The sequence below is a fragment of the Triturus cristatus genome, chromosome 2_1 (assembly GCF_964204655.1).
Source record: "Triturus cristatus chromosome 2_1, aTriCri1.1, whole genome shotgun sequence".
Classification (NCBI taxonomy): Eukaryota; Metazoa; Chordata; class Amphibia; order Caudata; family Salamandridae; genus Triturus; species Triturus cristatus.
In genome coordinates, this window is record NC_140581.1 from 171072089 (window position 1) to 171096918 (window position 24830).

Here is a 24830-nt window from a genome sequence, read left to right on the forward strand (position 1 = left end):
TAACTAACTAATGTTTCTTACAGATACATCGTTACCGAAGGTAAGTAACTTGTTCATCTGAAAGAAACACGTTAGTTAGATTCCTCACCTTAGAATAGATACCCAAGCAATACCATCCCCGGTGGTGGGTCTGCGAACCAAGATCACACCAGAAAGTCCTGGAGGACAGAACGGCCAAAGAAGCCATCCCTCCGGACTTGGCTGTCAAGGCAATAATGTCTGGCAAACGTGTGTAGCGAAGCCCACGTCGCCGCCTGACAGATGTCCTGCAAAGGGACACCCCGTCCCAAAGCAGTAGTAGCCGCTGTGGCCCGAGTAGAATGGGCGCGCAGCCCAACAGGAGGGTCCTTTTTTGCCAAGGAGTAACAAATTTTGATGCACAAAACGACCCACCGAGAGATGGTCCGTTTGTGCACAGCTTTCCCCTTCTTAGCACCCACGTATCCAACGAAAAGTTGGTCGTCCACCCGGAACTGCTTTGTGCGGTCCAAATAAAAGGAGAGCGCACGTTTTGGGTCCAGACGGTGGAGCCTCTCTTCCTCTTTGGAAGGATGCGGAGGCGGAAAGAAGGTGGGCAAGGTGACAGACTGCCCAAGATGAAATGGAGTCACCACTTTCGGAAGAAAGGAGGGACGAGGCCGAAGGACAACCTTGTCCGGATGAACAGAGAGAAAAGGAGGCTTTGAAGATAAAGCCTGGAGCTCACTCACCCGTCTAGCCGAGGTGATGGCTACCAGAAAAGCAGTCTTAAGCGTCAGCAGACGAAGAGGACAATTATGAAGAGGCTCAAAGGGAGCACACATGAGAAATGTGAGAACAAGATTCAAGTCCCACTGAGGCATTACAAAAGGGACAGGAGGGAACGTGTGAGTAATGCCTTTTAGAAAGCGTGTAACTACAGGGGACTTGAAAAGAGAAGGCTGATCAGGAAGCCGCAAGAAGGCAGAGATGGCAGCAAGATAACCTTTCAGGGTGCCCAGGGCAGAGCCCTGCCGGGCCAAAGAAAGAAGAAACAGTAGAACCTCAGAAAGAGGGGCGGAAAGGGGATCCACAGCCTTTGCTGTGCACCATGCCACAAATTTGTTCCACCGGCAGGCGTATACCGTCTTCGTGGCGGGACGCCTGGCTGCCAGAATGATATCACAGACTTCAGGAGGCAAGTCAAATGGCTTCAACTGCCGCCGCTCAATGTCCACGCATGGAGGTGGAGGCTGGACAGGTTCGGGTGGAGGACCGTCCCCTGCTGCTGCGACAGAAGATCCTCCCGAAGGGGCAGACGCATCGGAGGATCGGTCAACATACTGAGTAGCTCGGGATACCAGTACCTTCGTGCCCAATCCGGAGCCACCAAGATGACTTGGGCCCGGTCGTGCCTGATCTTCAGCACTCTGGGCAGAAGTGGTATAGGCGGAAAGGCGTACAACAGACCGCAACTCCACTCGTGACGAAAAGCGTCGCCGAGCGAGTGCCGCCTTGGAAATTCCAACGCGCAGAACTGCTGACATTGCGCGTTCTCTTCGGTGGCGAATAGATCTAACCAAGGCTCTCCCCACTGCTGAAAGAGACCTTGCGCCACTTCGGAGTTCAGACGCCATTCGTGATCCATCATGCACCGGCGGCTGAGTTCGTCTGCTCTGGCGTTCAGAGAGCCCGCCAGATGTTGAACCACTAGGGTGACGCCCTGGTGTTCCAGCCACGTCCAGAGGCGCAGAGCCTCCTGACAAAGGGTCCACGACCCCAACCCGCCCTGTTTGTTGCAATACCACATGGCGGTGGTGTTGTCCGTGAACACCTGCACGACACTGCCCCTGACAGAGGGAAGGAAGGCTTTCAGTGCAAGTCGGATCGCTCTCAACTCCAACAGGTTGATGTGGAGACGAGACTCTGATCTCCGCCTCTCCCATATGGCCACCCCATCCCAGGAGGGACGCATCCGTCACTACGACATGCTCCGGTTGGGGAAGGGAGAGGCTCTTGCCCTTGACCCAATCGCGGTCCGTGAGCCACCACTGCAACTGCTGTGCAGTGCCCTCCGAGATCAAGACATGGTCGGACAGGTTGCCGTGATGCTGGGCCCACTGAAACTTCAGGTCCCACTGCAGAGCCCGCATGCGCCGCCTGGCGTGATGCACTAGTAGGATGCAGGAGGCCATCAGCCCCAGAAGCCGCAACACTAGCCTGACCGAAACCCATGATAGAGGCCGAAAGATGGGAATCAGGGCCTGTATATCCCGGACCCGCTGTTCCGGCGGATAGACCCGGAACTGCGCCGAATCGAGAACCGCTCCGGTGAAGAGGAGCTTCTGAGAGGGACTCAAGTGTGACTTTGGCACGTTGATGGAAAATCCCAGCAAATGCAGGAGATCCGCCGTAGTCTGGAGGTGGGAGACGACTGTCTGGGGCGAGCCCGCCTTCAACAACCAGTCGTGGAGATAGGGGAAGACTGGAACCCCTGATCTGCGCAGATGAGCTGCGACCACCGCCATCACTTTCGTGAACACCCGAGGGGCACTGGTGAGGCCGAAGGGGAGCACGGTAAACTGAAAGTGCTCTTGGCCCACCGTGAACCGCAGGTAACGCCGGTGGGCCGGCAGGACGGGGATGTGGAAATATGCGTCCTGCAAGTCCAACGCTACCATCCAGTCTCCAGGGTCTAGGGCAGCTAGAACCTGAGCCAAAGTTAACATCTTGAACCTTTCCTTCTGGAGGAAGGCATTGACGTTCCGGAGGTCCAAGATAGGGCGTAGGCCCCCTTTGCCCTTCTTGGGAACCAGAAAGTAGTGGGAATAACAACCACGACTTACTTCTGGGCTCGGAACGCGCTCGACGGCCCCCTTGGCCAAGAGGGCCGAAACTTCCTCGTGGAGAAGATTCAAATGATCCCCCGAGATACGGTGGTGCTGCGGTGGCATGGCTGGAGGGGTCGTCTCGAAGGGGAGGGAGTAGCCCCTTCGGACGATTTGCAGCACCCACCTGTCCGATGTGATGGACCGCCAGTGGAGCAGGTGATGGCGAACTCTGCCGCCCACTGGCGTGGAATGGGCCTGAAAGCTCGGACTAGGAAGGCTTTGAGGCGGATGCTGCCGGGGTGGATGTGGGCTGACCTCGTCGTCCTCCAGAACCGCCTCGGCGGAAACCACATCCGCGACCGCGCGCAGGTTGGTTCTGCGGCTGGTGGCTAGGCGTACGTGAGGAGGCACCCCTTCCTTGGCCACGAAAGGGGCGAAAAGCGGAAGTTTGCGACTGCGGGGCCGAGAGGCCCAAGGACTTGGCCGTAGCCCGGGAGTCCTTAAAGCGATTCAGCGCACTGTCCGCTTTCTCGCCGAAAAGGCGAGTGCCATCAAAGGGCATGTCCATGAGGGTGCTCTGGACATCGCCCGAAAAGGACGTGGACCGCAGCCAGGCGTGACGTCTAAGCGCCACTGAGGTAGAAATCGCCCTACCCAGCGAGTCCGTAGTGTCAAGCCCACATCGGATAGCATGTCGCGCTGCATCCCTCCCATCGGCCAGAGCCTGGGTAAATCGTGTCTGGACCTCCTCCGGACACAGGGGCAGCACGTCCTCCACCGTATCCCACAGAGAGTGGGAATAACGGTCCAAGAGGCAGGCGGTGTTCAAAGACCGCAGGCCCAAACTAAGGGAAGAGAACAGCTTTTTGCCAAACTGTTCCAGCCTCTTGGAATCCCGGTCCGGCGGAGCGGTCGGGAAGGAGGATTGGGAGGTAGAGGTCTGGATAACCAGGCTCTCGGGGGTAGGGTGTTGGGACAGAAAACTGGGGTCGCCCGGAGCAGGGCGGTGGCGCCTGGCGACGTTCCTGTCCACAGGAGGAACTGTGGAGGGCTTGGACCAGGTGCCCTGCAGAACGTCAGTGAGGGCCTCATTGAATGGCAGCAGAGGCTCAGTGGAGCTTGCTGCAGACTGAAGCACCTCAGTGAGGACGTTCGTCCTCACAGCCACGGCAGGCAGCTCGAGCCCAAGGGCTGCGGCCGCCTTGCGCAGCACCACAGAGAAAGCAGCACCCTCCTCCGAAGCCACAGTCGGAGGAGAGATGAATCCAGTGTCTGGAGAGGTATCCAGGCCACTGGCCTCCCCCAGTTCATCTGCCCAGTCCTGTGACAGTTGAGCCTGAACGGCCATAGGATCCTCGGATCCCTCCCAGTTGTCCCCATCATCCGATTCCTGGTATGCAGGAGGAAGGATCGGAGCCGGGCGATAGACAAAATGTGTCTCCAGCGGCACCGAACGCGGCATCCATCGACGCCATATCGGCGCCGGGCCCGGAGTGGGACTGGGGCTCGACGCCTAGCGGAGTCGGCGTCGGAGGTGGTACCGGTGTCGACGCCGGCGGAGGAGGCGTGACGAGGTCGACCGGCGTCGGCGGGGACTCGGGAACGGGTCCCTCGGGCGCTTGCGGCGTCGAGGCCGGAGCCGTCAACGGCGCCGGAGCCACCGGCAGGCAAGGTTGCCCAGTCGGGTCCGCGGGGCCCGAAGGCGCGCCAGCGGGCGTCGACGGCGGAGCCAGGTTCCTCATGGCCGAGAGGAAGGCACTGACTTCAGCCGGCGTCGCGTCAATCCCAGGGACCGGTGGGTATGGGGACTTGCGCGGCGCCTGCGGCTCCGCCGGAGCCGTGGGGGTGGAACCACCCTGACCCTCGGCCGAGTCGCGCGACCGGCGAGGGGAGTCCGAAGAGCGGTGTCGCCTCTTGGACTTCTTGGAGTGCTTCGACTTACCCGAAGACTTGGATCCCGACGACCGATGATGACGTCGGCTGCGGCTCCGCGACCGATCCTTGGACCTCCTCCTGGACCGGGATCGAGAGGGGCGAATCTCGAGAAGCTTACGGGACCGCTCCCGTCTAGCCTTCAAGGTCAGGGCCTTGCAGTCCGAACACGACTCCGCGTCGTGGTCGAGGCCCAAGCAGTAAAGGCACCGGCGGTGATGGTCCGTAACCGACATCAAGCGGCTACAGTCAGCACAGGCTTTAAAACCAGGCATCCTACCGGCACCGGAGTCGAGACAAGATCAAAAAGGGATCGAAAAGGTTAGTCAAAAAGTGACTAAAGGGGTCGCTCTCCCGGATCTGCGCTTACTGGCGCGGAAAAAAGAAGAACTGACGTCAGCGCGCGAGGGCGGCGTCTAAGTACTCCGACGACGTCATTCCGGCGCACGACGCCGACGACAGACGCGGAGCCGCAGACGACGCCTTGCGACGCGCAAGGGGTATTGCTGACGAAAAATCTTCCGGATCCAGTCTGACGCCTGGGGATATTCTAAAGGTGAGGAATCTAACTAACGTGTTTCTTTCAGATGTGGAAGATTGTGGGTTTGTTTTCAGGTGTTTTTACTTCTAGTAATAAGACAATGAAAAGAGGAAATTGATCATTTTTAAGCCCTTGTGCAGTGAATGGAGCATTTGCGGGCTACAGCCTTCTTGTTCCACTGCACAATCTAAGTGAATGATAGAATAATTGAGAAATAGGAGGTTGAAAAGAGTCACTAAGCCAGTTTTCTGTCATGCAGTGTAAGACCAGATTGTCGTTCTGTAGCGGATCTAAAAATTAATTATTGTCTTTTTTGGTAGCTTATGTGCAATTGTAGAGCATACAGTGAAGTGATGATACGTCATATTTTATTGTTGAGAGCCGAATAAACTGGAACATGGATTAAGTTATTAGGATTAACTTTGTTCTTAATTTTATTTGCATGCGAAGGCCTATGGGCCTCATTGTGATTTAGATATTTGAGGCAAGGTTTGTTTGGGCTAAGCGTCTGATTAGCAATATATCAACAGTGCCTTACTGCCATTCACTTAAAGTTCACGAGTTGGTCCGTTAGGTCGGTAAAGTCTGTGAGGTGAGGTCTACTTCAAAAGTGATGACTGCTGAAGAGGGAGCATGAGAGGCAAAATAACTGAGATTTGCCCATGTTTTCTAGCTTTGATAATGAGTACTTCATCAGGTACAATACAGTGGTTGGGACTGTGTTTCATTGAAAAGGAAGACTAACCATTCAGTCATGGATGAGGAGACTGGATCTGAGGGGCCTGGATGGATAGCTGTAAAGGTGAGGGAGACAAGGACTGGACGTTTGAAGATCTGGAAGTTTGACACGCGGCGATGTTAGTAGAATCATTATGGAATAAGCGATAAAGAACAGGAATAATTGTATGTCTGTAGGGAAATTACACTGATGCTGAAGAAGGGAGAGCACTGGTTGTTGGAGATAGTGTATTAGGTGGATGAATCTTATTAAAAGTCAGGGGCTTAAGTTTGAGTGAACTGAATGGGGGAAAACATGGGCTCACCAAGGGAACAATAGCTCTCACTGTCAGTTTGGGGTCTTCAGCTTGAGAGAGCTCAGAGGGGGTGGGTGGGATGGTATTCAGATTTTCCCCCAGTGTATAAGTTTGAGAGGAATGTGGATAGTGAAAGGGGCTAATGAGGGAGCTATGAGTTTGAGGGACAATGAAGGCATGATTGAGATGCTGGACATCATAGGGAAAGTAGAGCGGGTGTTGTTGACAAGAGCTTGCTTCAGAATCTTGCTAGTTTTGGAGATGGAGACTGAAAGCTTAGTATGTATGAGACAGATGCTGAAGTCATCAGGTTCCTACCATACAGAATATTCTTCATATTAGCTATGATCAGATGGTTTGAGAGTGCTTTCAAATGGTTGCATTTGTCTTAGCCCAGAAATGTAGCCATATATATGGCTTAAGTTCCCATAAACAACTAAGAAGGATGGTCTTAAAATTGAAAACACATTTTCACATAAGTACCTGCTAAGGTGACACACGTCCATTACAGTCCAAGACAATTAAGGAATTAACATTTAATTTTAAACCTGGAACATCAAACTTGTGTAAGAGAAAATAGTTCACGAAAACAGAGTTTCGGTCCCTTTAAGACGTAGAAATGTAGAAATGTTTTATCTGCTTTATCCGGTGGAGAAGCTGAACTATACAGCAAAGTCTGTCCTGGAACACCCAATGTCCCTACAGTTGAGTGGTTGCAGACATAGGTTCTAAGACTGCTAACAGGCAACTCTTTTCAATTACTGAGACTATAGATCTTGGAAACAAAGGAACTTTCAGAACTCTCTGGGAATCTCCTTGCAAGAACTTTCCCTAAGCGCCTAGTGCTACAAATAAGGTTCCTTTTCTTCACATGAATGTCTGCATAGACAAACAAGAAGGGTCTTCCTTCACTTCTAACCTGGCATTAAACATCACAAGACTGTCCTTGCCACTATTCAGGAAGCATATGGCTAGATAAGGTTTGAACTTCATCCTGCTCAGTCAGATTCCTAAGCTGTTTCAACTTTTCACACTGTGTGATCTGAAACAGATTTTTGGAAGATAACATTTTTTGTTACTTTTACTTCTGAGAAACACAAAAGAGAACTACAGGCTTTGAGCATGCAAAACATGTAAACCATCATTCATTAGGACAAGTTACTTCTCTGGATTCATCACTCTTTGTATTGCCAGAAATAAGTTCACTGTTCTTTTCCTATTTTGTTGGTGCAGCCTAATTTTGATTCACGGGATGTGCCATGCTTTTTGCTAAGACAGGACAAGGATCAAAATCTGTACATTTGACCAATCATGCACCCCAACGGTGATTTTGATGCAGGCAAAATGGTCTACAAGCATCCAATTGCAAAACAGAGTCATCTCTAAATTAAAGCATTCAAGTCACACTACCAGAACCAAGACACACTCATTGGGTAGACTAATAGCAGCACAATTTAAAATTACTCATAAAAAAATCAACACAATCAAACAACATATTGACAGGACAAAAACATTACCACCACACCGCTTTTTCTACCACTCAACACACTGTAAAGGTACTCTAATAAAAAGATTCAATTACAACTCTCACAGCAACCACCTATCTAATGAAGTTCACGATTTCAATTGTGGTTTTGCCTAATGACTTTACGTACAACATTTTTAATACAATAAAGGTTACCAAATTGAAATTGCCACTGATTTTAATGACCTTGGAAGAATGAAAAGAGAGTCTAAAGCGCTTGGATTTTAGGCAACGACCTGAAAATACACACATGAATCTAAGTAGCTAAACTTTAACTCAAGGACAAAGCTTCTGCTTTGTTAGACTTACAAATATACAGTGCGTGGAAAGGCCGGTGCCTCTTTTAAGACAACTGAAAAAAATTAAACATGAAACTGGTAAATTTATTGCAGTAACTGCAACTCTCCACTCAGAAAAGTCCACTTTAGCAAAAAAAACTCCATGGGGCACATGCATCAAAGGTTTTTGCGATCGCAAACGGTGAGATTCGCAAAAATCGGCCGTTTGCGATCGCAAATTAGCCTTTGGAGATGCATGAAAGTGTTTCCTAAGCGCAATTTAAGAATTCGCAATTATTTGTGAATTCCTAAATTGCAATTGCATTTAAGGAATCGCAATTTGCGATTCCTTAAATGGAATGCTAGAAGCACTTACAAATAGCGATTTTGCCATTTGAGACCGCAAATTACAGACAAATCAAACTTGTCTGTAATTTGCAAAAACTTTGAAAAATGCACTAAAATGCATTTTTGAAAGTTTTAAGTTACACACACATATGCCCTTGGGGCATGTGTGTGCGCAACATGGGTGCACATCACAATTTCAGGGGTACAACAGGGTGTCATTTTGACACCCTTGCACCCTTGAAATTGCATGAGCAATTTGAGGGTACCTACTGGTACTCGCAAATTGCGCATGCAATCTCCCATTCATTGAATAGGAAGGCATTCCTTAATTGTGACTCGCAATTTCCGAGTCGCAATTAAGGAATGTTTAGGAATCGCTATTTTTATATCGATTCCTACATGCATAGGCTTTTGCGATTCCTTAATTGCGATTCCTTAATAATCGCAATTAAGGAATCGCAAAAGCCTTCCTTGATGCACGTGCCAGCATATTATTTGTCATGCCTCTTGCACACTTTAGGACTGATCTGATCAAGGGCAGGCGCATGAAAAACCTAATAAATGGCTGATGTTAGCATGACAGACCGATCAACTTTTACTCAGGCTTTGAAAGTTACTTTTTAAATATCGGTGTACGAAAATAATGTCCTACTTACTGACTGTTTACATTTACCTTATCGCACTTAACAGAGGATGGCATTTCAATGTGCATTATATCATCAGTGCATATGATCTTGCCATGTCAGATGCGGACAACATGGAAGAGCGCAGAATACTTTCAGTTAATTTACTACAGCTATCAAAGCTTTCTCTGATTTAAAGAGAGTATGAAAATAAAATGCCTTCCATACCTGTTCAGTTGATAATAACCGTTTGCTAGAGTGGCTTAGACCAGTAGTTTCAGGTGAGTTGGAGGGTTTAGAATCATTTTTTCTCCTTGAACTATAGCAACCTAGAGCTCTTAGCGATGCCTTCCAACAGTCAGGGCTGACAAGCTGATCAGCAGAACCTTTGGGGCAAAACAGAAACAGAAATGATTAAAATGGAACCTCTAAGATCAATCAGTGACAAACAGACGGGAAACAGCCATTACAACACGGCTGTTACTACGCATGCGACGTAACCACGCATACACATTACGACGCAGGGCATTACATTGCATGCGCTTTTAAAACGCATACGATGTAATGGCATCAAAGCCCGCAGTCAGCAATGCGGGAACGGGACCGGACGCTGGGAACGGGACCGGAACACAGGAAACCGGAGCAGAGATGACCACGATGAAGGAGAGAAGTAAGGGGGATTAAGGTTGTCTCAGGTGGTAGTAGTGTAGGCTTTAGGGCTTAGGGTAGTCAAAAGGGGGTTGTAGTGTATGCTAGTGTTTTAGGATTTAGGGCTTAGGGTATTGTAAGGGGGTTGTAGTGTATGCAAGTATTTTATGCTTAAGGGCTTAGGGCTTAGTGTAGTGTCAGGGGGTTGTAGTGTATGCAAGTATTTTAGGATTTAGGGCTTAGGGTAGTATAAGGGGGTTGTAGTGTATTCTAGAATTTTAGGGCTTAGGGTAGTCTCAGGGGGTTGCAGTGTAATCTAGAGTATTAGGCTTTAGGGCATAGGGTAGTGTCAGGGGGTTGTAGTGTATGCAAGTATTTTAGGATTTAGGGCCTAGGGTAGTGTAGGGGGGTTGTAGTGTATGCTAGTATTTTTGACTTTAGGGCTAAGGGTAGTGTCAGGGGTTGTAGTGTATGTATTGGTTTAGGCTTTAGGGTTGTGTAAGCAGGTTCGGTATGGAAGTGTTATATTTTTATTTTAGTATTAATATTTCCAGATTTAAATGCATGCGGGAAACTTGGATGCGTTGTAAAGGCATATAGTATGCATTTCAAAGGAAATGCGAACTAATGCCATCCGTAGAAAAAACATGCGTTGTGATGGTACATGCGAACTAAAAACCGTGTTGTAAAAGCACGTGTTGTTTTAGTTTGCGATGTGTCGTCATGCAACCCAAACAGACACCATGTGCTGGAATTAATGGTACAATATTTCTCACTATTCCATCCACTTGCAGGGCATTACAGATAATAATGAACATGTACTTTCCTTACCATCTTCCTTCTCTAGCCCATCATCTACACAGGTGAGAAGTCTGGATGCCTTAAAAGTGAAAATCGCAGAACTCCCTGAAGAAGATCCCAGGGAGCTATACAAAGAGCCCTGCCTAACCTTACAGATGAAGTGCAGCAGGTGTCATCATGTTATTAGAAGGCTGACTGACCCATTTCATATGGGGGGCTTACTAATCATTTCCAAATGATGGGGTGGTGAATATGGGTATCTCACAACCACATTAAACTATTTATGATGTGTAGTCAGAGAGAAACCACTGTAATAGGTACGGCTTATCCCACGGGGAAGCCTCAGGTGCTCCCCAACAATCTCAAGTCAAGGAGGAATGGAGAAGCAGCAGTAACCTCCAACCACTAACTCAATGAACCAGAAGCAACAAAAGCAGGATAAACAGTACCAATGTGAGGAAGTTTCTATCCATATTTAAGTAAGTAATAAAAGAGACTGAATTCTAGGCTACAAGAAACAGGAACTTGTACACGAATGGCGTCTTAAAAATGGAAGATGCTCGAGAAAAGGGAGAAGGGAGTGAAGCAGTAGCAGGGACAGAGGTTGAACATAAAGAGAAAAGGTTGGTCGGTGAGGAGAATGGTAAAGCTGCAGGAGGAAGCAGCATTGGGGTAGGAATTCTAAAAAGGTGGTGAGTCACATACAGCAACAACTTACACAAGATGTTGTTTCAAGAGATGGGCTTCCAGTGGAGAAGGGATGGTGTATCTGGATTGCATTTCAAATCATAAACGGACAGCTAATCAAGCCATGCTCCTTCTCCATGTTGCATGTGCCACATCAAACATCATAAATGTGTTTGCCAGGTACAGTGGGGTGTCAGAATTAGCTGCCTTGAGGACCATACAATAGGTCTTCAATGTCATGATGGTTAGATTTCCTGATCAGCATTGTTATCCCGTATTATCCATGGGATTACCTCAGTTAGTAAGCTTTGAGGATGCTCTTTAGTTGCGACCTGCACGTCCTGCACTCTCCATGTTGATGCGACTGTGCTGTCTGTGGGACTCCTGAGGCCGCTTCTCTATTTGCGGGAGGGTCTACATTCCCCACACCGTCTTCTGGGCTGTGATGGCGCCCACTAAGAATCTACGTGGCGGGAGACGTACACTCCTTACATCCATTTCTGCCTCAGCAGGCGTCCTGGGTCAGCTTTACAGCAACCGGCAGAGAGACGATCTGCTTTCATAATTGGGTGCCTGAGGATGAAGTTGCTCACATCGGATGCGCAGTCTCTCTGCTGTCACCAGAAGGCCTGGGGCAAGAGGCTTATCTGCAGCAGTTTCTCCCCTAGGCTTGATGCTGCTGGAGTCAGTGAATAAGGTGGTGCCAGGAGGGTATACATAGTCTCCGTGCGTTTCCAGACAGATTTCTCCATTAAAGGCGGAAGCCTAGCAGGAACAGATGATTCGACACACTGAATCGACTGTGGATGTTACCTACCCAGAGTCGGCTCCCACAGGTAACAAAGTTACTTATCAAACTAGTGCTCTCTCTGCGATCTCCACCCCCGACTGCGCAGATAATAATGGACTTAATGATTCGGGGGGGGAGGGAGTGAGGGCGGAGGTGTTGGCTAAGGGTGACCAGCAATTGATTGTTAATTCTGCCTTTACACCTGATGAGTCACTTGTGGCTCTGGGTGGCAATGATTGTGATGGCAGCTGAGGGGGAATGATAATTTATCATCCTCGCTTCATCTTAGCAACAGCCATGAGGCAGGCTGCATTTGTACGCAGTAGCATAACCAGGCAGCATCCTCTCCAGCATTACTTACTGCCCCAACTAAGGAATCAACGGCTATGGTAGCGATGGTGGCTATGGCAGCTGGGAAGGAGAAGAGAAACAAGCTCAATTACAAACTAGCCAACCCCAAGGGCCGCCCTTTACAACAATCGGGGATGTTGAAGTAAAAAATAAAAAAAATAAAACCCCCTCCCCCACCCAGGGTTACTAGTGATGGCTCCTTTGATTGGTCTATGCTGCCAGAGGGGGGGCGAATGTAGCCCCTAAATCTCGGCATCTCATTTCAGCAGCGGCACTTGGCAATTCCCTGGCCAATTCGGAAAGGTTGCATTGCTTCAGCAAGTTCGGGTAATTCCGGTCAATCAGCCTACAAGCAATCCAGAACCATAGTAACTCTGATCCCATCCTCCGCTGCTGAACCCTCTCTCTCTACAATCATCCAACTAATACAGGTCCAGCGCTCGGTGGCACTTCAGCATTATGACCAGGTCAGATGTAAAAAATTATAGTTAGGGCAATTTTTTGTTGAAATAGCAGGAAGTCTCTACCCTTTGTAACGCAGGTCTCAGAGCTACAGCAGCGAGAGCTAATACAGAAGAGGTCAGGACTGACTCCGCAAAATCAATGCGAGAGCATGAGGGTCGCTTTTTCCAGCTGCAGGTCAAGACTGAAGATTTGTAGAATCGGTCGTGGTTGGGGAGCCTCTGGATTCACACTGCAGGCGCCGCCCTAGGTATCAGAAGAGGTCAGGCAATGGTAGACAGGAGGTCAGAATAGCTGGGGGAGACTTCACTACACATAAGGGACACTCAGACCCAGGCCGTGGGATTTGGTTGCAGAATGGACAGGGAATGGGGTTCCTACTGGATCAGGAGCACTTAGAGTCATTTTCTTCTGGACAGGTCCGCTGTCCACAGGAGACTGAAGTATTATCCGAGGGTTTTCAGAGGTTGCTGGCTGCAAAACAGGGCGCAGGTTTACAGAAGCTGGAGACAGGCCAGTAGGGCTGGGGCTGGGGCCAAGGCAGTCGTCGTCTTCAGTTTTCTCAGCACAGATGTCTTCTTGCTTCTTAGGTTGTCGCAGATTTGTTTCCAGGTCTGGGGGAGCCACCTAAATACTAAATTTAGGGGTATTTTCGGGGAGTAGCAGGTAAGGCCAATGGGCACCTTACTTGGGGTGACTACACCCTCTATTATGCCACCCTCCTAAGGGATGGGGCATAGACCTAACCCTGATTGGAGGGGTCCCCAATCTTCAAGATGGCAGGGACTGAAAGATGTGCTTAACCTCGCCTACCCCCACCTTAGGAGAGGAGTTGGCAGAGGTAGACACACCTACTATTCTCCCAGGTGTACCTGCCGGTTTTCCCACCTAAAGTGGGGGTATAACTCAGGGGCTGCCATCTGTGGCTACCAGTAGAGGCTGGGGGTCCCATTACAAGGGTGGCAGGCCTTTTAAGCTCTGCCCTTCAAGCACTGGCCCATCCTTGAGGAGGAGGTGTGACACCTCTGCCCAGAATGTGTATGGTTTCTGGTCCCAGAGAGCAGGAGCTCCCAACCAAGGGGTCCAGAAACATGTCTGGGGGTGGATGGATGACTACAGCCAGTCAGAAACCACACCGGAGTTGGTAGGTTTACAGGGGGCACCCCTGAGGTGCCCAATGGGTACATGGTACAATAAATATCACACTGGCACCAGTGTGGATTTATTGAGAGGACAGGTTTGGTACCAAACACTCCTGTGTTCAGTGAAGCCATCATGGGGCTCAGGACCTCAAGTTGTTGCGTTCCCAGCCCATGTACTCTCTATGGCTTTACTGGCACTTACAACATTAAGGGCTGGACCATAATATTGTAGGGGTATATCTGCTCATATAGATTTGCCCTCATCCGGGGTATAGTGCACGCTGCCTTAGGGCTGTAAGGCCTACACAAGGGGTGATTTACCTATGCCTCTAGGCAGTACTGGCTGGCATGGCACCCACGCAGGGTGCAATGTCGACTTTGTTGTTTTCACCTCACAGGGGCACTCAAGCTGCAAGGGCAGTGGCATGGTCCCAGTGAGGGGAGTCCCAGGGGACCCTCTTCAGCTCACAGGCCCCAGGTACCCAGGTTACCACTTACTAGGGAATTACAGTGGGGCGAAGTACCAATTTTGGATATGTTTTAGGGAAGACATACTGGCACAGGGGACCTGGTTGGTAGGGCCCTTGTGCACTGCAATTGAAACCACATCAAAACCAGGCAAAAGGTGGGGGCTATCCATGCCAAAAGAAGCACTTTCTTACAATGGTCAGAAGCTGATACTAGCTGCTGTGATCAATTGTTTTTGATTTGTGCACAAGCATCATGTTGGTATTATACTGATGTCTGGCCCTTTGGTTAGAACAATACTACCTTTCGGTTAAGGTTGATGTGATGGAATTGAATGTAGCTGGCCTTAATCGTCCGCTTAAGTCGCGGCAGGTTAGTGAAGAGATTCTGACCTATAAGCCACAGATTGTTTGCCTAACTGTTTTATTTTCAGGCAGCTCGGGTTGGATCTTGTTATCTGTACTAGCCAGTCGACTTCTATATGGAGGGGGTCTCAATTCTCTGCTCTAGACATTTGGAATACTTGATTCAGAGGATGGCTTCTGTTACTAAGGGTAGACGGTCGATTGCTCAGATCAATGTTCACTTTAGGAAAATTACTATTGTCATGATTTATAGGCCGAATGTTGATGATTCTGCGCCCTTTGACTGGTTAAATCTGGATTTATCAGAGTGGTCAGAGGACTTACTTCTTCTTGGGGATTTCACCTATGCAGAGGACACTATTAATTGGGAGGCTAATCCATGGATGGTGAAAACTAGAGCTGTCTTTCAGGATTTGGCACCGACTCGTGGTTTAGGCAATGTGTGGCTTACTCTGCATCCCAAAAATCCTGGATATACCTTTTTTCTGCCCCAATAGACTGACATCGTTTTTACACTCGACCAGCAGTTTCAGTTTGCAAGTATGGAAGCCTGACCTAAGATTACCTCAGATCACAATCCGCTTTTGCTGAACTTACAGTACCCCACCTCCAGTAAGGAAGGGCGGGGCTTTACTTTTCCAAGATCTCTTTTTTCTAATCCTGAGTATATTTCCTGGATGAATGGTTGCCTCTGGGAATTTGTTCAAGATAATATTCACCGCACCTCACATAGTCTGGGACACAATGAAGGCTTAAATATTAGGCATTACTTTCCAGTTTAACTTGCAGGCTGATAAATTGCAGAAAGAGGAGGCTTTTAAATGTTGTGCCTTGCTTTATGAGGCTGAATACCAGCATTCCCAAGCTGTTAAGGATAGCTAGCGGTCAAGATAAGTCTTCCATTTGTTCTATAATAGTGAAGCTTCGCTGTATGTTGGATTGAAGCCTGCGTGAAAAATTCACAAATTAGTATCTTAGACACAGAGTGCTTCAGTATGAGTACGGGGAAAACATCGGGCGAGTCCATGCTGAACAAATAGTGGAAAGGAAAAATAGGAATGTAATTAAAAGCATTAAGGGTAAATATTGCCATAGTGGAACATTTTACTGATTTCTATACGATATGTATGGTCACTCATCACTTGTCGTACAATCAAGTATTAATGCTTATATTCTGAATGCGTGCCTTCCCCGCCTTAGTCCACTACAGATTACGAAATTAGAGAGGGATATTACAATCCAGGATATTGTAGGGGAAACCAAATCATTACCATCAGGAAAAGCAGCTGGGAAGAATACTATTCCACTGGAAATCTACAAGGCATGTAGTCAAGTTTTGCTCCCCCTATTTCTGAATTTGGTGTCAAGTATCGAAAAGGACTTGTAAAGTCCTGCCTCATGGAATCTTACCAATATTATAGTTTTCTGAAAAAAGAGAAGCCTCTAGAGGAGAGAGCATCATACCAGCCGATTACGTTGATCAGTTTGGGCACAAATATTTTTTATTAATCTTAGCCGTCTGCCTGCCCCCTTTGATTCAATACTTAGTGTCAGCACAACAGCATGGTTTTGTTCCCGGTCGGGAAATCACAAGTCATATCAATTTGGCAGTTGCTGTTTTTGATGTGGCTAGTAACGTTGGCAGCAAGCTGAGTATGATTTTGTTGGACGCAGAGAAGGCTTTTGATTGAGTTCCATGGAAGTTTCTCTGGTTTGCTCTGTTTGCATATGATACAGGTAGCCGCTTCACTGCTTTTGTTAGGTCTCTCTATCCAAATGTATTGGCTAGGCTGGTTTGGGATGGGCATACCTGTCCCTCATTCAGTATTTAGTGTGGCACCCGCCCAGGCTATCTGTTCCCCCTTTATTTGCGCTCTATATTGAACCCTATTAACAACATCTCAGCATAAGCTGATTAATTCCACCTGTTTTTAATGGCTTCGAACTTAAAATAAGCTCATAAACGCTGATGATGTTGCACTCTGCTCTACTGATTCCCTGTCTGCTATGGAACAAATTTCAATTAAGGCTGAGAGGTTTGGGGCATTTTTTGGCTATAAGCGTAACCTGTCCAAAACACAAAATATACTGAATTTTCAATCAGACTCTCCAGTCCCAGGGACAGTCACTTCTACTACTTACCTTGGGGTCAAGATCTGTGCAAATACTGATCATATTGTTTCATTAAATTATGAATCACTCCTAAAGGCTATCTCGAAGATGCAGTATTGGAACCGCCTTCTATCAGCATCCTCGGGCGATGCAATATTGTCAAAATGGACAAGTTACTTACCTTCGGTAATGCCTTATCTGGTAGAGACATGATCTAGCTGCAGATTCCTTACTTCCAGGTGTCAGGCTGGATCCGGAAGATTTTTCTTAGCTGTACCCCTGCTCGCCGGTCCATGCAACGTCGTCGGCGTCATGTTCGTCGTCGTTGTGACCTCCGCGCTGATGGTAGTACTTTTCACAACTTTCCAGAAGTTGCCAGAAGCGTGGAGCGATGAAGTGACTGACCATGGTGTGTCGAGCCCTGACACTAAAAACAATTCCACAGTGCAGGGAGGATGGGTGAGTCGGTAAGGAATCTGCCGCTATACCATGTCTCTACCAGATAAGGCGTCACCGAAGGTAAGTAACTTGTACATCTGATAGAGACATCTAGCCACAGATTCCTTACCATTGAACAGATACCCAAGCAATACCTTCCCGGGAGGAGGGTCTGTGGAAAGGCTTTAAACCAGGTAATCATGCAAAACAGAGCGGCCAAACAGGCCCTCCCAGAGAATTCAGGCAATGGTGTCTGGCGAACATGTGCAGAAATGCCCACGTGGCTGCTTGGCACATATCAGCAATAGGAACCACACGCTGGAGGGCCGTGGTGGCTGCCTTCGCCCTGGTGGGATAGGACCTAGGGCCTTCCACGAGGCTGTTTCTTGCTGTTTCTTTGTAACATATTTTGATACAGAGGATAATCCAGCATGATATGGTCCTCTTTTGGACATAACGCCCCTTATTTGCTCCCACGTACCCTATGTAGCATTGGTCATCCACCCAGAACTCTTTAGTGCGATCAAGGTAGAACGATAACGCTCTTTTTGGGTCCAGACAGTGAAAACGCTCCTCTTCTTTGGAAGGGTGCGGATGTGCATAGAAAGTGGGCAGAGTAACAGACTGTCCCAGATCGAAGGGAGTTGCAACCTCAGGCAAAAAAGAAGCCCTAGTTCTCAGCACCACTTTGTATGGAAAAGCTGTCAGGTAAGGAGGCTGTGATGACAGTTCGCTCACTCTCCTGTCAGAGGTTAATGCCACCAAAAAAGCTGTTCTGATAGTGAGCAACTGTAGAGGGCGGTTATGCAGTGGCTCAAATGGTGCCCACATCAAGTAATAAGGACCATATTAAGGTCCCATTGTGGCATATGAAAAGAAGAAGGGGGAAACAAGTAGGTTAACCCCTCAAAAGCCTCTGCATCAGAGGGGGCTTAAAAAAGAAGGCTGGTCTGGCAGTTGAAGACAAGTCAAGAGGGCCAAAAGGTAGCCCTTCAAAGTGCCCAAAACAGAGCTCAGATGGGCTAAGCAAAGGATAAATAGGAGAATATCTGCCAAAGAAGCAGATAATGGGTCAATAGAGCATTCTGTACAATATTTACAAAATGTGTTCCATCGGCAGGTGTATACCAAATTTTAAGAGGGACGCCTGGCTGCCAGAATAACTTTGCAGACTTCGGGAGAAAGGACAAAAGCTGTCAGCTGTCGCCGTTCAATCTCCACACAAGAAGGCGGAGAGTGGACAAGTTTGAGTGGCGGACCCTCCCCTGCTGATGCGACAGAAGATCCTCCCAAAGGGGCAGCCTAAGCAGAGGATCGATGCTCATAGCCAAAAACTCTGGGTACAAAACTCTCCGTTCCCAATCCGGAGCCACAAGAATGACTTGTGCCTGGTCACTCCTGATCTTCTTGAACACTCTGGGCAGGAGTGGTATGAGCGGGAAGGCATACAAGAGACCCGAGCTCTCCTAGTGATGAAAAGCGCTCCTGAGCGAGAGACCCATTGGAAACTCCAACTCGCAAACTCTTGACATTGCACGTTCTCTTCGGAGGCGCACAGATCTAACCAAGACTCTCCCCACTGCTGAAAGAGACCTTGTACCACCTCCAGATGAAGAAGCCACTCGTGATCCGCAGAGCTGAGTTCATATGCTCTTGCATTCAGAGAACCGGCCAGATGCTGAACCACCAGACAAGTGCCCTATTATTCCAGCCACGTCCAGATGCGTAGGTCCCCATTCCAGAGAGTCCACAACCCCACTCTGCCCTGTTTGTTGCAGTACCACATGGTGGTAGTGTTGTCCGTGAACACCTGAACTAGCCTTGCCTTGATGTATGGTAAAAAGTCTTTCAGTGGCAATCAATCAATCAATCAATCAATCAATCATGGAATTTATAGCGCGCACTACTCACCCGGAAGGGTCTCAAGGCGCTTGGGGGAGGGGGTCTGCTACTGCTCGAACAGCCAGGTCTTGAGCTGTTTCCTGAAGGCGAAGTGGTCCTGGGTCAGCCGCAGGTGGACGGGCAGGGAGTTCCATGTCTTGGCCGCTAGGTAGGAGAAGGATCTTCCTCCGGCGGTGGCTCTCTGGATGCGAGGGACGACGGCGAGGGCGAGGTTTGCGGATCGTAGCTGTCGGGTGGGCGTGTAGAAAGTCAGGCGGTCGTTGAGGTACCTTGGGCCCAGGTCGTGGAGGGATTTGTGTGCGACGCTACAACAGGTTGATTTGGAGCTTCGCTCCCGCCGGAGACCAGAGTCCTCTGATCTCCACCTCTCCCAATGGCCGCCCCAGCCATTACTACTGTGAGATCTGGCTGGGGAAGGGAGAGGGGTCTGCCTTTGTCTCAATCACGCTTTGTCAGCCAGCACTGCAGGTCTTTCGCAGTGATATCTGAACCAGGTCGGTGAGATTTCCTCCATGCTGTGCGCCCATTGGAAATTCAGGCCCCACTGCTGAGCCAGCATGCACCACCTTGCATGGTCCATCAGCAGGATACAGGAGGCCATGAAGATCATCAGCCTCAGAGTCATTCTCACTGAAATCCAGGATGGAGGCTGAAACATCGGTATCATAACCTGATTATCCTGACTCGCCGTTTGGGAAGATAGGCCTAAAACTGCACGTGCCCAGAACCACCCCAATAAAAAAGGAGAATCTGATAGGGATTTAGGTGTAAACACCAGCAAATGCAGGAAGTTTGCCGTCGTCTGGAGGAGGGAAGAGGATTGCTTGGGACGAGCCTGCCTTCAATAACCAGTCCTCGAGATAGGGGAAGACTATGCCCGCAGATGGGCTGGGACTACAGCCATCACCTTTGTGAACACCTATGGGGCACTGGTGAGGCCGAAGGGAAGCAAGGCAAACTGATAGTGCTCGTGGCCCATTGTAAACTGCAGGTAGCGACGAGGAGCACGCAGGATGGGGACCATTTGCAACACCCACCTGTTCGTATTCTGCCACCAACTGGTCACAAATTATCCTGGGGATCAGACCAGGAGCGTTTTGCGGTTTAGGAGGGGATCGTGGCTTGGCTCAAATTCTGGCCTCTCGACCCTCGGGGTCAGGGTGAACTGCATCCACGGACCCACAGAGGTTGCTAAACTTGCAGGGCCCTCTGGCCGGAATAGGGTTGGTGCGGTTGGTAGCCCTTTCCATAGCCAAAAAGAAGTCACAGGCCGGGATGTAGTGGTGAGGCCCAAGGAATTGGCCCTAGCCCCCCCGAGTCCTTGAAACGCTCAAGTGCGGCATCTGCTTTGTCTCCGAAGAGACGGGAGCCATCAAAGGGCATGTCTAAAAAATTTGCTTGGACATCCCCAGACGTTCTCTGCCAGGCGTAGTGACGTACGGCCACTGTTGTGGAAATGGTTCTGCCCAGCGAGTCTGTCATGTCCAAGCCACATCGCATAGCGAACCTTGCTGTATCTCTCCCGTCTGAAATGCCTTGGTAGAATCCGGTCCTCCTCCAAACCTCTGGGCAGCACCTGATCAACCATGTCCCATATCGAATGGGAATTTTTGTGATCGTGCTCCAGGCACCAGAGACACACTAAGTGGGGGTCCGTGACCGACATGGCACGGTGACAGGCGCGCATGGCTTGAACCCAGAGCTCATCTTGCTAGACATCCCCAGCACACCAAAAGTCTGTCAAAAATTGGCAGGGGGTATGCTCTCTTCGACGGATCTGCGCTGGCTGGCGTGGAAAGAAAATAACTGACGTCTGCGCGCCAGAGTGGCAGTTCTATTGATGACACGGATGTCACGACGACGACTAGCATGACACCACCAACGTCACGCGGAGTCTACCGATGCCACATACCAGCGCGCAGGGATACTGTTAGGAAAAATCTTCCGGATCCAGCCTGCCGCCTAGAAGGTCAAAGGTAAGAAATTTGCAGCTAGAAGTCTCTATCAGATTAGCATTTTACCCCAATTTCTCTATCTTTTTCGGGCGACTCTTTAATAGGTTCCAGATCTCTTTTTTAAGCATCTTGAGGGAGCAATAGGCAGCTTCATCTGAGGGCATCTGAGGGCTAGAAAGGCTATTCATCTTTTAAAACCTTAGCCAATGTAGCCTGTCTCTTCCGGATTTCAAGCTGTACTTCTGGGCCACTTTTGGCTCTCGTATTATGAACATTCTAACTCATCATGACCCTACCTGTCTCGCTCAAGGGTATCAAATGGCCGTGGGGCAGGACTTCAGGTTTTCTCTGAGCAGATGCTCTGATCTGAATAATTTTAAGCGGGTTCCGCTTATGATCATCAGGGACGTTTTCTGTATTAGGGGGGAAACCTGCACCGGATATTCTCTTCCATCTATTTACTTATTTACACCACTGTGGCGCAACCCTATCTTTCCATTTATCTCCTGTGACTCTGTGCTGAAAGGATGGTTCAACAGGGGCATTAAGACTGTGGGTCAGACATTTGACTCTGACTGGTTTTGTGCTTTCTCTACCCTGCAAACACTCTATGACCTACCGCCAACAGTCTTTTTTAAAATACTTACAAATGTGAGACTTTGTTTTAACACTATCTGGCATATATGGCTGGGGACAAGGATGCTGACATCCTGACTCAATGTTTTACCTTCCATCCATTAGAATCCCACATATGATTATGTCCATAGGTAGAGCGGATGATAGGTCTAATCTCACGGCCAAATGGGGTTCCAAGCTCGGTCAAGATATTTTGGTCGATGAAATCTCATTTGCTCTTAATATTATTAACTGCTCTGTTTGTTCAATTAGACTGAAACTGCAGCAATATCAGACAGTGTGTATGCTATGTTATACTCCAGACAGAATATGCAAATAGTCTAAGAGCAGTTCAAACCATTAGACCTATTGCTCTAAATACGGACACATGTTGCAGATATTATCCATATGTTTGCGAAATGTCCTGCACTCAAATATTTTTATTCAGGCGTGGCGCAGTTATTATCCTTTACCTGGATTACCATTTTGAGTGGTCGGTTAAGGATAACATGTTGGCACACAAGTGCGATATTAGTCGCGGATTAATCTTGGTGGTATCAAATGCTTTCACTGTGCCCCGGTTGAGCATCACCAGAGTCTGGGTGCATCCTACTCCCCCCACGGTTTCTGAATGAGGGTTATTGTTTTTACAGATTTACGATTAGTCAGCTATTATTAAGGCTAAAGGCCCTAAGGCCCGGGTGCATCTGAATGTTTGGGTAATGTGTTTCTTTAAGGTTAAGAATTTTGCATCTGTATTTGTAGAGCAGCACTTCATGATACTTTTTAGGTCCGCCTATGCAGCGCGCATGCGTTGCATAGGAAAAAGACCTTCTGAAATCGATTAATTTTTGCAGTAAAAAACGTGCATGCATTGCATTGCTTTGAATGGCAACACGTGCACGTTTGGCGATACCCTTGCGGGAGCGAGCTTTCAGACCATCTGTTTGTAATTAACAAATGGTTCCTGCTCCTGCAAGGGAAACAGGCGCAGGTCCCCTCCTCTCTCCCCTCCCCCTGCTGCCTCTCGTCAAACTTATTTCTTTTTTGTTTACTTTGAGCGCGAGGCACGCGCGCTTGTTCTCTGTATTAAGGCTATTTTTCTTTTTTAACAAGAATAAATGTACGATGCTGTGTGCTTACCTTGTTTTTTTATATCTGTGTTGGTTGAGCACAAGAAACTTTAATAAAAAACATAGGTTAAGGAATCACAGCTGTTCCTAATTGCAAAACAATCTGTAAATGTGTTTTACAAATTAAATGTAAAAAAATAAATATAATAATGTAAGTATCAATTAATGTTAACGAAATAAATAAGTATCAATCACACACAAAAAGTCTGTGGTTAACTCAAGATACTTACTCTGCATAAGCAACCTGAGGAAGTCACCGTAATGGTCAGGGAACTGATAGAGGAGTACTGAAGTCCAGTGCTTACAGAAAATATGGCACGGCATTGAAATCTCTTCCTCCGGTTCAAGGCCACAGGCAGTGATAGCCAGATGAATTGATTCAAGAAGTCTTGTACGTTCAGACAAAGGGGGTTTTGTAGAATTCAGCCACTGAGAAAGATCAAACTTGGGAAGAAAAGAGACGTAAAGATACTTAGAATCACAAGTCTTAATTAACCAACTTCAGTTTCAATATTTTCTGATTAAGTTTCATCCACTTTCTCCAACCGCCTGCATCTAAACTGGTGGCCCAAGTTACCATTGCCCAGCCTACTTTTATCTCTCATAACTTATTCCTGTAGATAATGTCCATCAAGTACAAACTGAAAGCAATCAATTACAACCTTTACAATTCGTATATCTTGCGAAGCACATTAACAACTCATTGGTCATTATCAGTCACAGCCTAGCTATATTTTAGTCCTCATCTAAAGAAAAAGAAAGGCTATTTATGTGATATTGACTATCTGGTGTGGACACCCTCCACATGATCATGGTGCTGCAAAAAGCCAGGCATCAGGAAGAATAATCAAGGGCAATTTCTTCTTTAAAATGTTAATTGTTAGCACCAAAAGTTTACCGTTCAGTGCGCACAACTGATATCAATAAATATATCACATGTATATTCACTCAGTCTTTGAAGGAAGGAGAGACAGTTATTATTATTCAATTTAGAAAGTAAAGTTTGCATTCAATATAAAGAATACACCGGTGCAAAGAACAAAACAATATTCTCTTTTGTGATAAGAAATCCTTTATAGAGTAAAACAATGGTAAATGGACCATCACCTAAAGGTTAAATACCAGCAGAGTGAATATTTAAATTAAGATACATTTAGTTGATGTCTGGCCCAACTAGCAGACTGCTTAAGATTATACATGAAAGCAAATGTGATTAGGAAATATGTTGACTGGGATACATGCATCTGATTTACACATTTGGGCACAAGAAAAACCACTAAAGAATAGGGCGAGGGACGTAGAAGCATCTATCACAGGATACACTCTGCTTCCTTAATTGGCACAGAGGTAATAAAAAGGAGTGTTCCCACGCCATTCTTTTATCTAAGAGACATAGTGGGATCTGTGCAAAAGGAGGAGAACTAAAATTGTGGCCGCTGCCAGACCTTTAATGTGGACACTTAGAAAGCATACAAACTGCAACACACCTCACATGATCATGTGCCCATGTAGTATGCATTACATTAGCATTACCTACAGAAAAGTCAAGACCCGTGTAGGAGAACACTGAAGCAACATCAGAAGTAAGAAGTGAACAACGTGCAGGAGCAATCACTTTCTAACTATGGGCTACTCCGAAAACAAACTACAATGGGTCGTCTCAGAGACTCTAGATTCTATTGATGCATATGCACACCACAATCTACTGGAGAAGGAACCTGGCTGTTCGAGCAATAGCAGAACACCCCCCCCCCCCTCCCCAAGCGCCTTGAGACCCTCCGGGTGAGTAGTGCGCTATACAAATGCACTGATTGATTGATTGAACGATGGATCTATCATTTGAAAATCTTCCATATTGGCTTGAATGACAGTATTTGTTGGTCCCAGATTA

The 24830-nt window shown here is 47.9% G+C and overlaps 1 protein-coding gene across 1 annotated transcript in view; it reads right to left on the reverse strand.

Annotated features, from left to right (window-relative positions):
* Positions 1–24830, reverse strand: part of EPG5 (ectopic P-granules 5 autophagy tethering factor) — a 595944-nt gene that overhangs the window by 161277 nt on the left and 409837 nt on the right. Inside the window, exons 31-32 of the mRNA XM_085629140.1 lie at positions 23170–23383; positions 9299–9456 (exon numbers count right to left, since the gene is read on the reverse strand). Coding sequence (XP_085485266.1) covers positions 9299–9456; positions 23170–23383 — 372 coding nt within the window. The remainder of the gene's footprint in view (positions 1–9298; positions 9457–23169; positions 23384–24830) is intronic.